Source organism: Cynoglossus semilaevis, chromosome 15 (genome assembly GCF_000523025.1).
Source record: "Cynoglossus semilaevis isolate Cse_v1.0 chromosome 15, Cse_v1.0, whole genome shotgun sequence".
NCBI classification, from domain to species: Eukaryota; Metazoa; Chordata; class Actinopteri; order Pleuronectiformes; family Cynoglossidae; genus Cynoglossus; species Cynoglossus semilaevis.
The window spans coordinates 7,410,888-7,427,579 of NC_024321.1; the positions used below are offsets into that span (position 1 = coordinate 7,410,888).

The window sequence follows — 16,692 nt, forward strand, 5'->3', positions numbered from 1 at the left end:
TGGGCTTATTTTAAAATACTAATACTAATATATTCTTTTGATAATACTTATTTTCTTATTTTTAAAGAGGCATATGTCTCTCTTGAATGTCATTATAAGCAGTTAGGTCCTCATAAACACATTATGGAAATGTGTCTCCTCTTCTGACCAGTTAGATGGAGACAGTGCTGCCAAACATAATGATTTCTCTTTCACCTGTTAATAATCAATCTCCATTGTGTTCATGCTTATTTGTCAAAGACTGCCTTCGGCTCAGAGCCAGGCCAAACAAGTGACTTGTTCTTTTTCCCTGTCACACGTAATTGTTCACTGTGTGTGTGTATGTGTGTGTGCATGAGCAGCTCTAGTGCTTGGGAGCGATTAGGGTAAGTGTGATGTAATAATTTGCATCAGTGGCTGCCTGGCTGCGGCCAGACCCTGATGTGAAACCAGGAAATAAGGGAGTCAGAGAAGGACTTGAGGTCTGAAGAAACAAACTTATGTTGCTGTGGTGATAAGAAGAGCAGTCATTTGAAAAGTCATTCAGCGTGTCCCTGAACAACATCGCAGGTTTTTGTTTTGAACGACTGTGTCCGTGCTTTTAAGGGTAATCATAATATAATTGTGTCTAAAAGCCCACCAGTGACTGATGTGAACACTGAGCAGTTCATGCTGGATAATCATGGGGAAAAAATGTAAAAAGCTGTTGGCCATGACGATGATAATAGTTTGATTGTTACATCTTTATTTGTGTTTATTAGAAAAATGTTTCAAAATTAATTTGACAGAAAAACAAACAACAAAAGAAAACACAGGTGAAGTTATATTTTTTAGCAGCAAGACTCCTAACAGATATGGTGAAGCCAATGGCTTTTTATTACAGTTTTTTAATAGAGAAAGTTAATGTTTGTGGAGGGTTAATATAAAAAAGAGAGGCTGTTAGGGCAGTTGGCATTAGCAGAGTCCTGCACAGATATAATGTGAGGCTGGCATAATTGTGGTTTTATCATCTGCAAAAGACGATGCATGTTTTTTTTTAACACAGTGCCTACAGTCAAGATATACTGAAAGATAATGTTTATATCACCCTGTAAATCATGAATGGTTCCCAGAGCAGCACACAAAGTAATGTATGTGATGCCACTGTAGCCAAGTACTGTAAAAATGATACTTCACCTTAAAGATAAGTGAGAAAACAGTACTGGAAAAACAGAGCACTGAGGAAAATTTAGAATGGCTTTTGGCAAATGTCATCTCTTCATATACTGTATACTGTATATAGACGTTGAGCCATCACATGCTGTTTGTGTGGTTTTAAAGCACAGCATTTCACAGGGTGTAGATGGCACAAAGAGGAACAACAACAAGCCTCAGTACTGCAGTGCTTTAAGGTAGCAAGCAGAGCTTGAAAGCAAGAGTATTATGGACATCATGGCAAAGTCAAGATGAAAAGTTTAATCAACTAATGGTAAAGAACAGCGCTTTCCAACGTGTGAATGTTTGCCTACAAGTGGTCCTTTGAGGTACTGCAGGGGGGAATAACCAAAATTGCATTGCTTTGGTTCACTAAATATATAGATAGAGACATATACAATATTAATTTTTTAAGGTAATTTACTGGCCACTGAGCCCTAACCTTTTACACTTTCTTTATCTAATGACTAAAATGTTCAGGCACATTTCCGTCTTGACTTGTAAAGCCAACATATTATGTTTTGTTAAAGAAAAATGCATATAATATGAAAAGATCAACATTTGTCAGCTAAGAAGTTGAACTCCATATGAAAATGTGGTTTAACTCTGTGTGTGCCCCTACGTAGCTTTGGGCTACATATCAAATTTCACAAATCTGTGAGCACCAGAAAAGCACCAAGAAAAAACAAATTTGGAGACAGTTGCACCATTTCTTTGATTGTCAGGAAATGCGTTTCTATAACCCTTGAATTATTAGGAAAAGAAAACACTTAGTACTGTTAGTAGTATACACAATGGTTAGGTAACATAGAGACTACACTTTAGGATACTAATACAGAGTCCAAGCATGTAGTCATCACTTATTTAGAGCATAAGGTTTAGATCAGAGAGATCAAAAATCAGATATGACTGTAACATTCTTCACACATTCTTCTCCTTCACATTGAGAAACAAATTACATACAAACTTAAACCTCACCTGTAGTCCTATATAAGAAATGGACATAGCCATCCACAAGTTGACTACAGTAGTGCTGAATGCAAATGTGGCTATATAAAAAATTGGTCTAATTTTCTTTAATCACTTCAGTAATTGTTTAATGGTCCTGATCATTATTTTTACATCCTCTCCTTTAGAACTCAATGTCTATTTTGTACATTATTATCCCATTTAGACGAAAACAGACAGTAAAGCACAGCCGTGTCAATGACTGATCTAATAGGAACCATCCAATCGGACTGTATTTAAGGCATTGATCACAACATTAAAATAAAAGGCTATGTGTATACTGTATATATGGCCTACCATTTGGACAAAGTCAACAGTTCTTATCCAGGTAGTTGCTGATCTATATCATGTAGAAGAATCAAACATTAAACAATACAACGGTAAATGCAAAATTTCCACACAAAAAAAAGGTATTAGGTATATGTGCAGTAATAGTAAACTACAACTCAGTTGGTTCTAACCAGAATCTGAGTGAGGCTAAAACAATGAAGACACCAATGAAAATACCAATGATTAATACCACAAAACACATGACAGTGAATGTAAAAAAAAAAAAATCATCAACTTTTTACCTAAAAGTCTTTTGTCAAACTTACACAAATTTATCAACAGGTAACTTGTAATGTAGAGTTTTAAGGCAGTTTTGTTAATAGGAAAATGTTTTTAACCATCACAATCATCTCTCCAAATAAGATGAAACAGGATGGATATTCTGAGCATGAAAATGTAGAAAAACAAAATTACATCCTTATCACAACATGTTTGCCAAAGCTCTCTTTACACTTTGTGTACTAGTTTCTGGGACTTTAGTGACATTGAGCTTTAGTTTAGCCAAACAAACTAGCACAATTTGTCAATAACATTATTTTTTTATTGGGGTTGTAACATGCTAACAAGCTAATGGGCTAACGTGCAGTTATATTGATACCTATATCAAAAATAAGTAAAACTGAACTTTAATTTTTACACTAAGATATCCAAATCATTTAATATAATACAATAAAACATCATGAACCATATTATAAAAGCCACAAAATATTTTCTATGGCTTTCTTTAAAGTAAGTGCTTAAAGTTTTGGGGTGAAAGAAATTGTACGAATTATTAGACGTCTAGTAAAGACTAATTTGTTCAAAGTCCACAGAATTTGTATGTTTCTGTGAAATAAGGGGAATTTCCTATTAGAAATATATTTAGAGTAATATCAGAAAAATTGGCTGTGGTGAGAACAGAGAACTATACAAGTAAGAACCAGTCCTAAGGAAAGAGGAAACAGAGTAAAAATAAAAACTGAGCAACTGAAAAAAAACAAAACAAACGAAAATGGTAAAAACAATCATGCACCAACTGTTGAATGATGAGACACAAACAGCGAAATTTGTGGTTTTGGACATGTAGAAAACAACAGCACACCCCAAAGAAATTAATGATAAATGTTAACATCCAACAAACTGCAGTTGATCCAATGATTACTGAGGTATTATTGTGTTTCCTGTTCAAAGCAGTTCCCATGTAGCTGTACTGCCTCTGACGCGCGCACACTGAGGCTTGTGCAGCTGTTAGGCCTTCAACACTGAAAGTTACTGTGTGCCGCGAATGGAATCTAGTCCAAAAAATTTGGTGCATCGAATAAAGGCGATTAAAAATGTATATCTGTAGTTGCACCCAAAATTTAGCTGGCTTTAAATAGTAAAAAAACATGTGTCACTGTATTCCTCACATGGATATTTACTTTAAAATAAATTGTTTAATATAACTACTCAGAACATCATACACTATTGGCTTCCCTCAAGTGGTATAAATGTTTTTGCAACTCCTGGTGAATTTTTAAATTAATAACATTAACTTTGATGTTGAAGTTTTCAGACCCCAATCTTTGGCTAAACTGCAATTATCAATTTCCAAATTAGATTTAGAATCACCAACACAAATTAATTGGCCTTCAAACAACTTTCTTGTTTTAATTTAAATGGTTTTATCTTGCTGCCAAACTACAGTTGTAAGTTTTTTGAGCAATTTTAAATTAATGTACCATTTTCTTTAGAGATGTGATCTATAAAAGAGAAGAAACACCAGCTAAACACCAGGTCGTTCCTACTCTTCAGCACAGGTTTTTACACAAACTGTCCATAACTGCAGCACCACATCTGTCCATTACAGATGATCGTTCGTTACTGTCCAAAATCAAAACCTGTAATTACAGAGTCCAGAGGTAAGTGGTCTGAATGATGATGAAACAGAGACTGTGATGATCTGTTTCTGCTAACACAGTGATCGAGGCCCATGTGTCCTGTCTAAACTACAGCAGCAAGTTAATTGTTTTTTTTTTGTTTGTTTGTTTCTTTATTTCTTTCCTGTGAGGTGGCCTCAGGGGGGATTAGGCCACTTGGCAGCTGTAATCTCAGTAGTCCCCCATAATCAACATTCTGTAACATTTTAGCCTCGTAACTGCTCCCATCATCTGCAGACAAATGCAGACAAACAAACATACAAAAGCTTTAAAAAAAGATCAAAATTCAAATTTTGTTTTGATGATGAGAATCTACAGTTAGTGGCGGTCGTTGATCTCCCATCAGCCTTTGGCTCTAGCCGTGATGCAGTCTGTGCATCTTCACCTCATACTAACACAGTGTGTGCGGATCAGTCTATCACCCTGCTAAAGATCGAAGGCAAATCGTAGAGTTAAATTCCTAAAAGAAAAGAAAAATTTGACTCATTCTTAGCAGACCTTTGTAGTCACTGGCCTGCTGTGAATTAAACCTACAACAAATATAAAAAGTTCAGAATTCGTGGAATTTGTATCAGTAAAAGGGTTGAGTTGTAGCGATACTTTTGTTAGTGGACCCTGGTTTATAATACAGCGACGGATAGTGAAGTGATTGCCTCAAATCATAAGGTCTTGTTTCATAAAATGCGACTGCAGGAAATGATGCAACGTTGCTTTTTTTCCCAACTGGATCAGTTCGCTTTTACAAGCAAAAAAAAGAAAAAGTTGTTTGGTCCACTAGAGTTCAATTCCACAACAGGCACTGTCAAAGGGGAGACTAACTCATGTGGATGTAATGACCTCCATAGTTCTTTTGATGTTTTTCACATTTATATCAACAATCAGGAGTATAATTCTCTTATCACAGCTGGCTCAGCAGAAAACAGTAGGACAAACCTGCATTGTGTTGACAAAAAACAGATGTATGAGGTACTACGTAAAGAAACTCAGATTTTATCCCTTAACTAGTTCTTATTTTGAAATTCCTCCAAATTGATATATGTGTAATCTTAAAAAAAGTATATTTATTTCAGTCAGTCATGTATTAACGTCTGCCAACGTCATCTGGCATCAGAAGTGACCCATGTGTCAGTTAAAATCATCATTATACCATTGGCTTCCTCTTTGAGGTAAAATATGTATGACTCCAGAGTCCATTCCTATTTGTGTGTTGTGCTTCTCTTTTTATCTTGAACTCATCCAACACAGGAAAGATTTTTGTCCTCTCTGTGGTGAGAGGGTTGTGGCTAGAGTAATCTTGAATTATCTCCATATGAAAATAACAAACAGACAAGGAGGGCTGGTAAGGGTTAATGGTCAGCAAACACAAGTCTGTGGTTGTGACCTCTTGGGTGAGGAGGAAGGGGAATTCTGAAGATGAGCAAAGGTGCTGGTGGCAGGAATCCCTAGGAAGAAACAGAGAAGTAAACATGGTGAGAAATATGTTGACCAGATGTTAATTAGTTAATTAGTTTGTGAAATGAATCGAATGAAATATGTCTGTAAAGATTCTCATTCATCAAGGTCATGTTATCCAAAGAGTTTAGTTGTACGCAACACTTCTTCTTGAATGGAACGAAACATCTTTCAAGCCCGAAAGATATTTCGTTCCATCCAAACATCTTTTAAGCTCCAAGTAGAAGCCTAGTTGCGTACAACTAAACTCTGGAGAATTCCATGGAAAACCTTAATGGATTTTAACACTTGGACATGACATACCATATCCAGTAATTCCCTCTGCAATACATTTTTTTTTATACATCAAATACAGTTGATACATGTGTTCTTTTGGGATAAGGTTTTGGCTTAACCAAAAGACCTGAGATTAAATTCTACCTCAAGGTCCAGCATGGGTCTCTAAGTGCGAGGCAGTAAGTTTGACTGACACAATTATCAGATGGAATGCAGGGAATCATAGACTAATAAATATTGCTGAGGAAAAGGGCTTTGAAAGCAAAGTTCTTAGTAATACTTGTGATATTCTTGACATGTTGAATTAGTTACAGATAAAACTAATGGTGAAACTAATGCATCTTTTTGCTGTTATATGTCTTTCTATTCCAGTAATTAACAAAAAAGACATATTTTGAAATGTTAAAATAATCTGGACTAACTGATACATTAAAACAATTAATCACAATATATCAATTACTCTTTAATAATCCGATTTTAAAAATTAAACATTGGAAAGCTGTAATATTTAAATATTTTGTGTGAGTGTTTGTAAAGCATTTAAACCTTTCTTCACTGCAACTCAGATGTGTGTCTCTACGTCACTGTAGCCTGGGAGGATTTCTCCATTGGTGCAGCTCTTGGGCTCCTGTGCTTTTTGGGCAGTGGGCAACATGTGAGCAGTGGTGGACGTCTCCTCTGCCGATGCTGCAGCCTCTCGCTGCTGGAGTCGTGAATGGACGAGAGGCACAAAAAATAGCACCACGGCTCCAACCATAGGAGGCACTCCAGCCAAGGAGAAGGCCACTGTGTAGTTTCCGAAATAATCACGTAGTAGACCTGGGGAAATGGTGGAAAGAGGATACGTGTCATTTCATTAACTTACCGTACTCTGTCAAAGCTCTAGATAGTTGTGATTAAATACAATAAAGTAGAAATACAGATTCTGATTATATTTTGCCAATTGGTGAAAACACTTTACACAAATAAGGGTTGTTCTGATGGTCAGTACTTTCATCTGAGTACTAACCAATCATCACTTCTTTAGGTTGGGTACTTGGACTTGAAGGCAGAGCTGTAAATACGCCAAGTTCTGTGTTAGAACTCAACTGAATCACAGTGAGAACACCAAGCCGAATAGGAGTGCATTAGTGACATATCATATCCGATGCTAATATCGTTCTATTCTTAAAATCTCCTTACAGTATGTCTTATTGTGACATTTCTTTCTTTTATCACCAGACTCCATTATGGCTGGTGAATAAAATCTTCATATTGGTAAAAATCATAACATGCTTGACATACTATATAGAAACCATGAAGGTGATAATAAAATACGTCAGGCTGATCAGTGATTGATTAGTAAATAGAATAAATTTGAGAGTAGAAGTTTGCTGACACCGTTCTATTTGTTTGTTTTTCTGTTTCTGGTTCCTGTTCCTACATACAGTGTGTGCTCAAAGAAACAACATTCACCATCAGCACTTACTGAGAAAGCAGGGTCAACAAGTTTATACCGCAGTGTGCATGAGTGCACTAAGAGGAATGTGTGCATGGACTGTAGGCTATTACGTGGCCATTCTTGCACATAATGTGTACACAGAACATACTGTACTGAACATCATTATGTGGATGTAGTTCTAATTATTGCTCTTAGCCTACATTTTTATACTTAATAAAGTACATTTTTGCAGTCAATACCACATTGACGTTTTGAATTAAAGATGAATGAAATCACATGAAACCCTTGTACTGTACATTATGTCTTCAAGTGTGCGCTGGCACAAATAGCGCAATTAGTGGTTGGACAGGCATTATACAGTGTAGTTAAATATATGGGCCTAGATTCTATTAAGTGAATTATCTGATGGTGGTTATTCATTTCAGGAACAACATAAGAGGGTACAAAGTAATTGGCTGTCTTTGTTGAGGTAAACAAACACATTTGCTGGCTGCCTGAAGGTCTCTGCTGCCAGCATGAGTCCAACATGTTCATGTTCTGTGTTTATGAGCAGATGTAATGTTATATTACCAGTGACATAATCATTTTTTGCAAATCAAATAACCATTTTCTATTTCAACTTTGGCCTTTAAAAAAAGACTTACATAAGTACACGTATAATGTCATTACTTGAACTGTAGCTTGAGTTCATGAGACAGAATTCTGAGAATTCTTTAACAGACAAATTCCCTGGAGGGAACTGGCTTTTGGTTGCGAGCCCAAAACCTCTTATTTAATTTACTTTACATATCCCTCCATCCATTTGTCTCAGATACTCCCTACATTCTTCTGCTCCTACTCTAACTGTTGTTTCTTGGGTAATTTCAATCATACCTCGTGTTAGTGACTGAAGCCAGATCACATACAGTACTGTGTAACTCGGTTGGATACAAAGTATCTTGAGTAAAAACACCGCATGGTGAATGTGACCCTCAGATCTAATGTATGACAGGGAAGAACCTCAACTAGAGGACAACATTTCCAGGACAACAAAATTAAAACTGTATGCTTCTTACCAGCGATAGGTGGACCAGCTGTCATGGGAAGAGCCATGAGGCCAAGAAGGTAGCCAATGGCCTGAGAGGCCTGCATGGGCCCAACCAGCTCAAAGGCTATAGGGGCCATCATGGTCAGGACGCAACCGTCGCACAGGCCTAGGAACACACAGACCACTGCCAGCCCCTCAAACATAGAGCACTGAGGAATCATTATGGACAACAAGCCCATAACCAAGAAGGAGGCCACCTGAAACAGACAATGGTAAGAACAACACTCGAAATACACTTAGAAGAATACATATTTGAAGGGTGGTCAACATTTGAACTACAGGAATATCAAGGAGGTTAAGCACATTTAACACAACAAAGCTGCACAGGGTGCTGAACAAATGAACTAATACCAAAATTTAACGTAAAGAATATTTTACCCTAACCAATGAGCACTAGTTTTCTCACCTGCATGTAGACCTTCTTAAGACTAGGGAGGAGGTCTCCAATTTTTCCAAAAGCAAGACGCCCCACACCAGATGAGGCTCCTATGCAGGTCAGGAGAACCCAGTCCTTGTCGGTGTCCTTGAACTGCTGCTTCACAAAGTTGATCTTGGAGGGAAAACATACATAGCACTGTGTGAGATTTGTCTGTTGTTTAACATAATGGGATCATGCTGCATAAATAACATTCAGATGAGATTACAAAGATGTTGCACAACCTGGGGCTGAATATTTCTCCTGTTTTTGTTCTCGTTGCCAAAGAAATCAATGAACTCTAGGAGTGGGAGTGTTGTTGGAGGAGTGGTAGATTTGTCCATTCCTCATCCAAAAGGCGTGGCTTTAAAAATAAAATGTCTTCGCCCACCAAACTTTAGAACAATTTGATAAGGTGACACAATGCATATAAGGTCAAATTCCCTCGACTTCCCAATGCCCTGACCAGTCGGTTCCAATGCAAAACATGGAACCACCCTCTGATGTCTATCCTTAAAAAAAGATTTCAAAATATTTGCTCTGCTTTGAAGGGCTCTACGTCCATCAATAGCCATAGGATAAGCATGTTTAGGGATATGGAGCGCCATACAGGAGAGGTTTCCTGAGGAGGCAGAGCCGATACAAAGGCCGGGGCTGTGTTTACATCTGGACCCAGGCCTGAAACAACAGGACTGACGGAGGGAGGCCAGAGCTGGAACATCCGACATCTGGATAGAAAAAAATGAACCTCGCAGATTCAGGCTAGAGCTTTACATACACTTCTTCTCAATCCTTCACAAAGCAAAATGATTTATTTTAAAGTCCTGCCACTAACTGTGTAGTCAGGTGTGGCATTAAAATATATGGACCAGGCAAGTGTCCAGATCTGGTTTTTGTAAGTGGTTAGATGAGTTTATAATCATGCACTAAATCTGGAAGCTGCTATCAGTAAAGATTCAATCAATAACTCAAGCTATGTGTTTGAAATGTTCAAGATTGAAATAACCTGGATCAAGTATGACGACAACCCAGACTACAACCAAAAAGAAAAGTCTAATCTTACAGACCAGTATTACATCAAATGCAATTCTATCACCAGGCAAAAACATTCATTTGTAAAGCCCGAGTTTGTGTAACTCTACATCATGGACTTACCAGATGTACATATGGCACAAAGTAGCCCAGAATAGCTGTAGCAATTCCAAATGCCCAGAGACGATATGTCAAGTTGTGAAATACTCGCAGGTTGAAGTATTTTCTGAGCGTTTTCACAATCCTGCTGCATTTGCTTGTGCCCTGAGCCCCAGACTGGTTTTGAAGCTCCCCAGGGTCAGGTCCCATCCCTGGTGGTCCCATGCCTCCCCCAGAAGGGAGTAACGGTTTGAACGTCAGTGCCAGGAGAGCTTGGACCAACATGAACAGGCTGAGGATCTGGAAGGTCCTACTGAGCCCCAGAGAACCAACCACATTGTTGAGGAGAACTGGGAGGACCATCGAGAAGATGCTGGCACCTGCCGTCACCACGCCATTAGCCAGGCCTAGGCGTCGTCTGAAGTAGTGGCCAAGGATGACCAGTGAGGGCTGGAACGCAAAGGAGCAGCCGCAGCCGAAGAGTATGCCATAAGTGAAGTAACGAAGGCCTAGGGAGCTGCAGGAAAGTGAAGAAAAGGGAGGAAGACATGAGAAAGGCATGAGTAAAGAAACATCTCTTTCAGACCCTAGCTCTCTCCATCCCTTATATGACACGAGTCTATGGAGGTAATAAATTACAACAACTAAGTGAGGCCATTAAAAATACAAGATTTACTTTGCAAATGATGTAGTCAGCAATCCAATAAAAGCCAGTGCTGCCCCACAGACCGCTGTCTTTCTACAACCAAAGTGGTCAGTGAACATGCTGGCCACAGGGGAACAGAAGAAGATCATGCCCATGGCCAGGGCTCCGACCCAGGCTGTGGAGGGAGAGGAGAGAGGAGACAAACCTTTCACTTTCACAAAAGCATTACAATGCAATCATGTCTCTACTTGTATTTATTATTTGAGTACATTGATATGCTGTATTTTCCGGACTATACGTCGCTGTATAGTGTAAGTCGTACCAGCCAAAGAATGCATAACAAAGAAGAAAAAAAAACATATATAAGTCACACCGGGGTATAAGTCGCACCAGTGCCCTCTAGCGGCAGTGTGAAAATAACGAACATGTGAAATTATATTTTTCAATATATAAGTCACACCTCACTATAAGTCGCAAACCTAGCCAAAGGATGAAAAAAAGTGCGACTTAAAGTCTGGAAAATATGGTATGTGTAGTTCAATTCAATTCCATCAGAGTGAGTGAAAAATGGGAGGACACATATTTCAACACATTTTTCAGTGCTTAAATGATTCTAACACTTCACTAAAACCTGGCACATTGACATTAGGGAGTTACAATAATGTGAGAAAAACTTCCAGAGAAGTTGGTGAACTTTCTCAGCCACAACATATTTTTATTCAATTATACAATGCTTCCTGTCAAAGTTCTCAGACGGAAACTGTGTATGAAAGACCTCAGCTGTTAAACAATGGATGGTCATGATTGTCTGGTTCGCCTCATCATGGTCCGTCATGGTCAGTAGTAAACAGACCTGAATTCCGGAACTTCTTTTATGAATAATTTGGCCTGGAATTGTCACAAAATACTCTGTCGTTTATAAAAATAATTTTGACTAGAGAACATGCCATCTAATACAGGTGACTGGTACAAATGAATGTAATAAAGCTGGTTGGCTGCCTTACATAATGCAGAATACATAGGAGCCACATGACAAGATTTTCCATGTGGATTAAGCATTTCAAAAACCAGATCAAAGTGCACAGTTCTGGTCTGTGGTGTAAAGCCGTCCAGTTTAATAAAACAACAGGAGCCACAAACATCTAACACAGACACTGCGTACCCGAAACGTGCAAACAAACACATGTCTGTGTCTAGTATCCTGGGGACCAAAGGTAGCTTTAATGTCTAACATCTGAGTCTGGGCTGTGGGTCACACTGATCTAGAGTATCAGTGAGAATGTGACCAGACAGATAGGTAAACAGTGGGTGGAAAGATTTACTCACTTGGACACACACAATGAAACATCATGAAACATGAACTCCGCCATTGTCGGCAGTTTCTCTGTACTATACATGCTGTATAAATGTGACACAGCACAATACAAAGTCAAATTCTGTGTAAGTAAGGGAGTGGCGGTGCCCCAGGCCTTCCTATGATTTATTTACCTAAAGAAAGGTTTAGTTCTGCTGTTTCGTATGTACTTAATGAACTACTGTTCCAGGTCCAGGCCCGAAAAACAATGACAGAAAAACCACGTTACCCTGTCTAGAAAAGCAACTCAAACATAGAATAAAAATTTAATTCTTGCACAAAATGTGTGTATTTGTGCTAAATAAAATTAGAATAACAGATCTTTTTTATAGTCCAAAAATCTAAACGTTCATTTTCCACATTCACTTTACATAACTGTAGACCTAACCTAAAGGGCTGTACAGGACTCTCTGGTGGTGCTTAAGCATCAAATCTGTGGTGGATGGTGTTTTTGTAACTTTCTTTAACACTTCAGCACATGCAAATGTCTCTTCTTGTCTTTGCTGTTTGTTGACTTTGAATAACTGCTGTTTGGTGTTAGGCAGCCAGGGTGCAGTAACATAGAACTCTAACCCAGATAAACACTGAACACAGTTAAAATGAAACACATTTTAACTGTGTGAAGACTTGCCAACATCTAGCAAACTAAATATTAGCCTTCCTATCCTAGCAAAGGAAGAACATAAAAGTGATTGCCAACTGTTCTTTGTCTCTACATGGATTACTCAGTGTAGCCCTTAGCACACCTGCCTTACACGTGGGGGGTTGGTGGTTAAGGAAGCAGAAGTGGTCCGGAAGGTTTCAGATTCAAGTCCACCAGCTGCCAAGAGGCCTTGGGTTTGAACCCTGGAGGAACCGCATATCCTTAATGCCGCCTCCTGTGTGGCACCCTGTGTGGGTTGCAAAGACTCACACTGTGAATGTCCCCATTATGGTAGGAATAAAGGTTATATAATTATTATTAATTATTATATGTGACCCTGTAGTGTCCAGTGCAATTTGATTCGTCATCTATCAAAAAATTCTGTTCACTGATATTAATAAAATAACTCTTTCAATGATGCCACAAAGAAAATGCCAATAAATCACACTGTGTCTCATAGCAGAATTGTTAAGAAGGCAGGATTCACACTAATGCCCTGCGGCCTCAACAGTGTGCACAAAGACATGGTGTAATAAAACAGAAGGCCTTAAAATTTAATGCCATATGCACAGAGATTTAAAGTTCAGCTCAAACTTCCTGACAGAATTAGGTCATTTTTAGTCGCAGCAGTAAGTACCGAGGGAGTCGTTTATCCGTTGATTAAATAACTTGGGCTTCTCATCTTACAGCTTTATTGATGGTTCTGTCATTTATGTCAAGATCTAGTATATCAGTCAGCTGTGAATGCGACAACAGCACATGTGTATACCTGGTGATCTGCTTTCTGTCATGTGGTTCACTTAATAGAAGGTTAATTACATGTGATTTTATATTTACAGTCCTCTACTTATTACTACCTCATCTCAGGATTTCTCCTACTGCACTTAAAGTATTACAAAAACCTTTATCCAATCACTTACACTAAACTTATTCACCGGGAAATTATACTGTGTTAATAGAATCCACGTCAGGGGAGGAACAGCAAGCTACATGCTGTGTAGAAGAATTGTTGCAGTGTTTGTTATTTACATTGTCCTCTCGTTTTTGACTGGATGAATGGATGGGTATTTGAAAACTGCTAAGGCTACTATAAAAAAAGGACAATACTGTATAAAGGAAGTTTGGTCAGTAGCCAACAGAACTGCAGACCCATTCAGACCCGTAGTCTCGACTCTTTTCTTTTCAACCCACATTCCCCATCTGTTGACAAGTGAAGTTCTCTAAATAGGCAGAAAAGAGTGCATTCATTATAGAAGATTAGTCTTGAACAGCTTCAAACAGAATTATAAAGAGAGCAGAGAGGGCGGCTGGAAACTCTGTGTCCGTGAGTGTGTCCGTGTGTGTGATGGATTCATTGTGACAGCAAGAGAGAGACGCGAGACTCTGTAGGACCCGCAAGTACTGTACACTAACGGAAAAAAAATCAAAAATACAGGCAGGCTTTTAAAAAGAGAGCACCATTTTATGATTCAGATGCTAATCCTGGTGTATAGGCAGTGAGGGCAGAATAATTGGAATTTGCGATTGTGTGTGTCATTCATTGAGTGTAAGTAAAACCTAACGAAATCATTGAAGCTCAAGTTAAAGCATTTCTAAATAACCGGTGATAGAAATAAGCAGAGTCTTGGGAATTTGAAGGAGTTGGTACAGGCTTTTTATGTCTCGTAATAATTACATGGTCAAGGTTAAAAAAACATGAACGGAAAATTTACAGCTAGCCCTAAATAGAACACACAATTCTGAAGTTTACTTTTTCCACATTATTTCACAAATGTTCGACTGTTTCTAAGTAGGCCTACATGCAAATATTGCACATCTTGTACAACTAAAACAGGAAGATTAAATAATTAGATAAAATAGATGTAAACCAAACAGTAGCTTGGTGTTAGATGAGAAACTGCTGTGAGTGTTGGTGAAAGGAAGGTTGGGTAGTCACCAAAGGTTAATACATCCTTTCAAGCATGAGATCCAAGGTTTAATTTAAGGATTAAAGTCTGAAGTAGTTACTGCCAACTCCGACTAAAAAGGAGCCCTGGTGTTGCTCATCTCTGTTTGCCCATCAGTTTGCTGATGAGTTTTACTATTAGCAAGCAAGCTAAAGAGTTATCTGGGTGGAAAAATAGAACAAGAAAATGTCTCAATAGCTTTTCGCCTGTGCTTGTTGGTGCTTTTTTTTCTGCACATTTGCTTTGCAAGTAAGCTGATCTGTCTTTTCAGCAGCAAACAGCAGTATATTAACTTTTAGTAAAAGCTTTAGTTAAAGAGGATTGTAGAGTGGACCAGATGTTCTGGTTGTTTAGATATATGTTTGGTTATTTGTTTATTTGTTTGTTGGGCTGATTGGTTAGTTAGTTGGTTAGATGGATGATTGTCAAGCTAGTTTTATGGTTGCTAAGTTTTTTGATGTATGAGCATTTGTTAAGGCAGTTGGTTGGTTATTCAATTAACTGGCTGTAGATTTGTTTGGTGGTTGGATGTGTAATCAGGTTGGTTGTTTGACTGACATGTTGTTGGTTATAATCATCTGTCAATGTGAGATTTAGCAGCAGGATTTCTTTGACTGCCTCGGGTGTCTCATAGCATATTAAGTGTTCATCTTTATTACATTGGCTCCAGCTTTAAATTACCCTGTAGGTTAATGGAATACCATCTCTTATACAATAAATTTAACAGAAGCATTCTATCCCTTTGTTTCATTTCTGCTGGATTGTGTGTAAAGCTCCTAATGGCTCTACTCTGACCAGAACCCATTCCTTTGTCTACTGGAATGTCAAAAATGCTCCAGCAGTCCCTGATCTGCCAACCTGGGATTTCAACCATGTACCCTGGAGATGTTGAAGCAATCAGGGCAACGGAGTTACAGTGCACAGAGCATAGCATTATGTAAATGCAAAGAATTGTGTGTGAACCAATCGTGCTTAACCCTGGCAACTTTTTTTAATCTAATTCCATGTTTGGTTCACTGTATGTTAACCACGACTACATTTATTTAATGGCCTTTATCATTCACTTCTGTTTAGCATGGATCTAAAAGATGTTGTGTAATTGTTCCAACACTTCACTAAAAATGTTGTTGCCTTCTTAAAACATTTGTCTTTTGTTATCCGTCTTGGTTATGCTCTGCATGTGTCTTCAGGTTTTTACTCAGGACATCTTTTGGAAGGAACTTTGAATTGGATATTGTGGAGAGGTTGGACTCTGCTAAGCTGTGTTCTACTCTTTCTGAGAATAAAGATCAGAACTCAGTCAACTGCTTAATCCTTGCTTAAGAAGTGCAGCTAAAGACAAAAGCATTGCTAAACCTAGAAAAAAACAATACAAGGATCTGTAGCAGCGTTAAAGCTGCTAACTGGTTCTAATGATGTTACTGAATTTGATACATCTTGCTTTAAAAACAAAAAGTTATTTAACAATCTATATTAAAACCAGATTTCTGCAGTGCCTCTGGTTGTATGAATTCATTGATATGAATGGTCCCTTGTTGTTTACATTGTATAGTAGATGGATGTGGTTTCATATGAATCCGGGAATACAACCATTCAGCCGTGGTGTAGCTTTTTTCAGGCTTAATGAGTTAATTGTTACTGGCACGTCTACCACACAAAATCCAAATGTAATTAGAATAGTCAAAGATGAACATTTCCTTCAAGTAAACTGGGAAATAATAGGCCGCACTACACTGGTCCAATGTGCATTCAATGTTCACTTACATATACAACTTAAAAAAGCCAGATGTATAAATGTTTTTGTTTTTTTCACTTGCATTCTCCTGATAATAGAAGCAAAGTACTCAAGATACTCCAAGTAAGTGTACTACAAACCTTTCTGACCTCAAGCA

The 16,692-nt window shown here is 38.2% G+C and overlaps 1 protein-coding gene across 2 annotated transcripts in view; it reads right to left on the reverse strand.

Moving 5' to 3' along the window:
* Positions 1-703: 703 nt before the first annotated feature.
* The window catches only part of slc16a2 (solute carrier family 16 member 2), a 19,154-nt gene continuing 3,165 nt past the window's right edge, over positions 704-16,692 (reverse strand). For both annotated transcript variants that reach the window (XM_025063237.1, XM_008326685.3), the window contains exons 3-8: positions 10,888-11,032; positions 10,236-10,728; positions 9,072-9,215; positions 8,634-8,862; positions 6,684-6,956; positions 704-5,851 (exon numbers count right to left, since the gene is read on the reverse strand). In XM_025063237.1, coding sequence (XP_024919005.1) covers positions 6,700-6,956; positions 8,634-8,862; positions 9,072-9,215; positions 10,236-10,728; positions 10,888-11,032 — 1,268 coding nt within the window. In that variant the 3' untranslated portion in view covers positions 704-5,851; positions 6,684-6,699. The remainder of the gene's footprint in view (positions 5,852-6,683; positions 6,957-8,633; positions 8,863-9,071; positions 9,216-10,235; positions 10,729-10,887; positions 11,033-16,692) is intronic.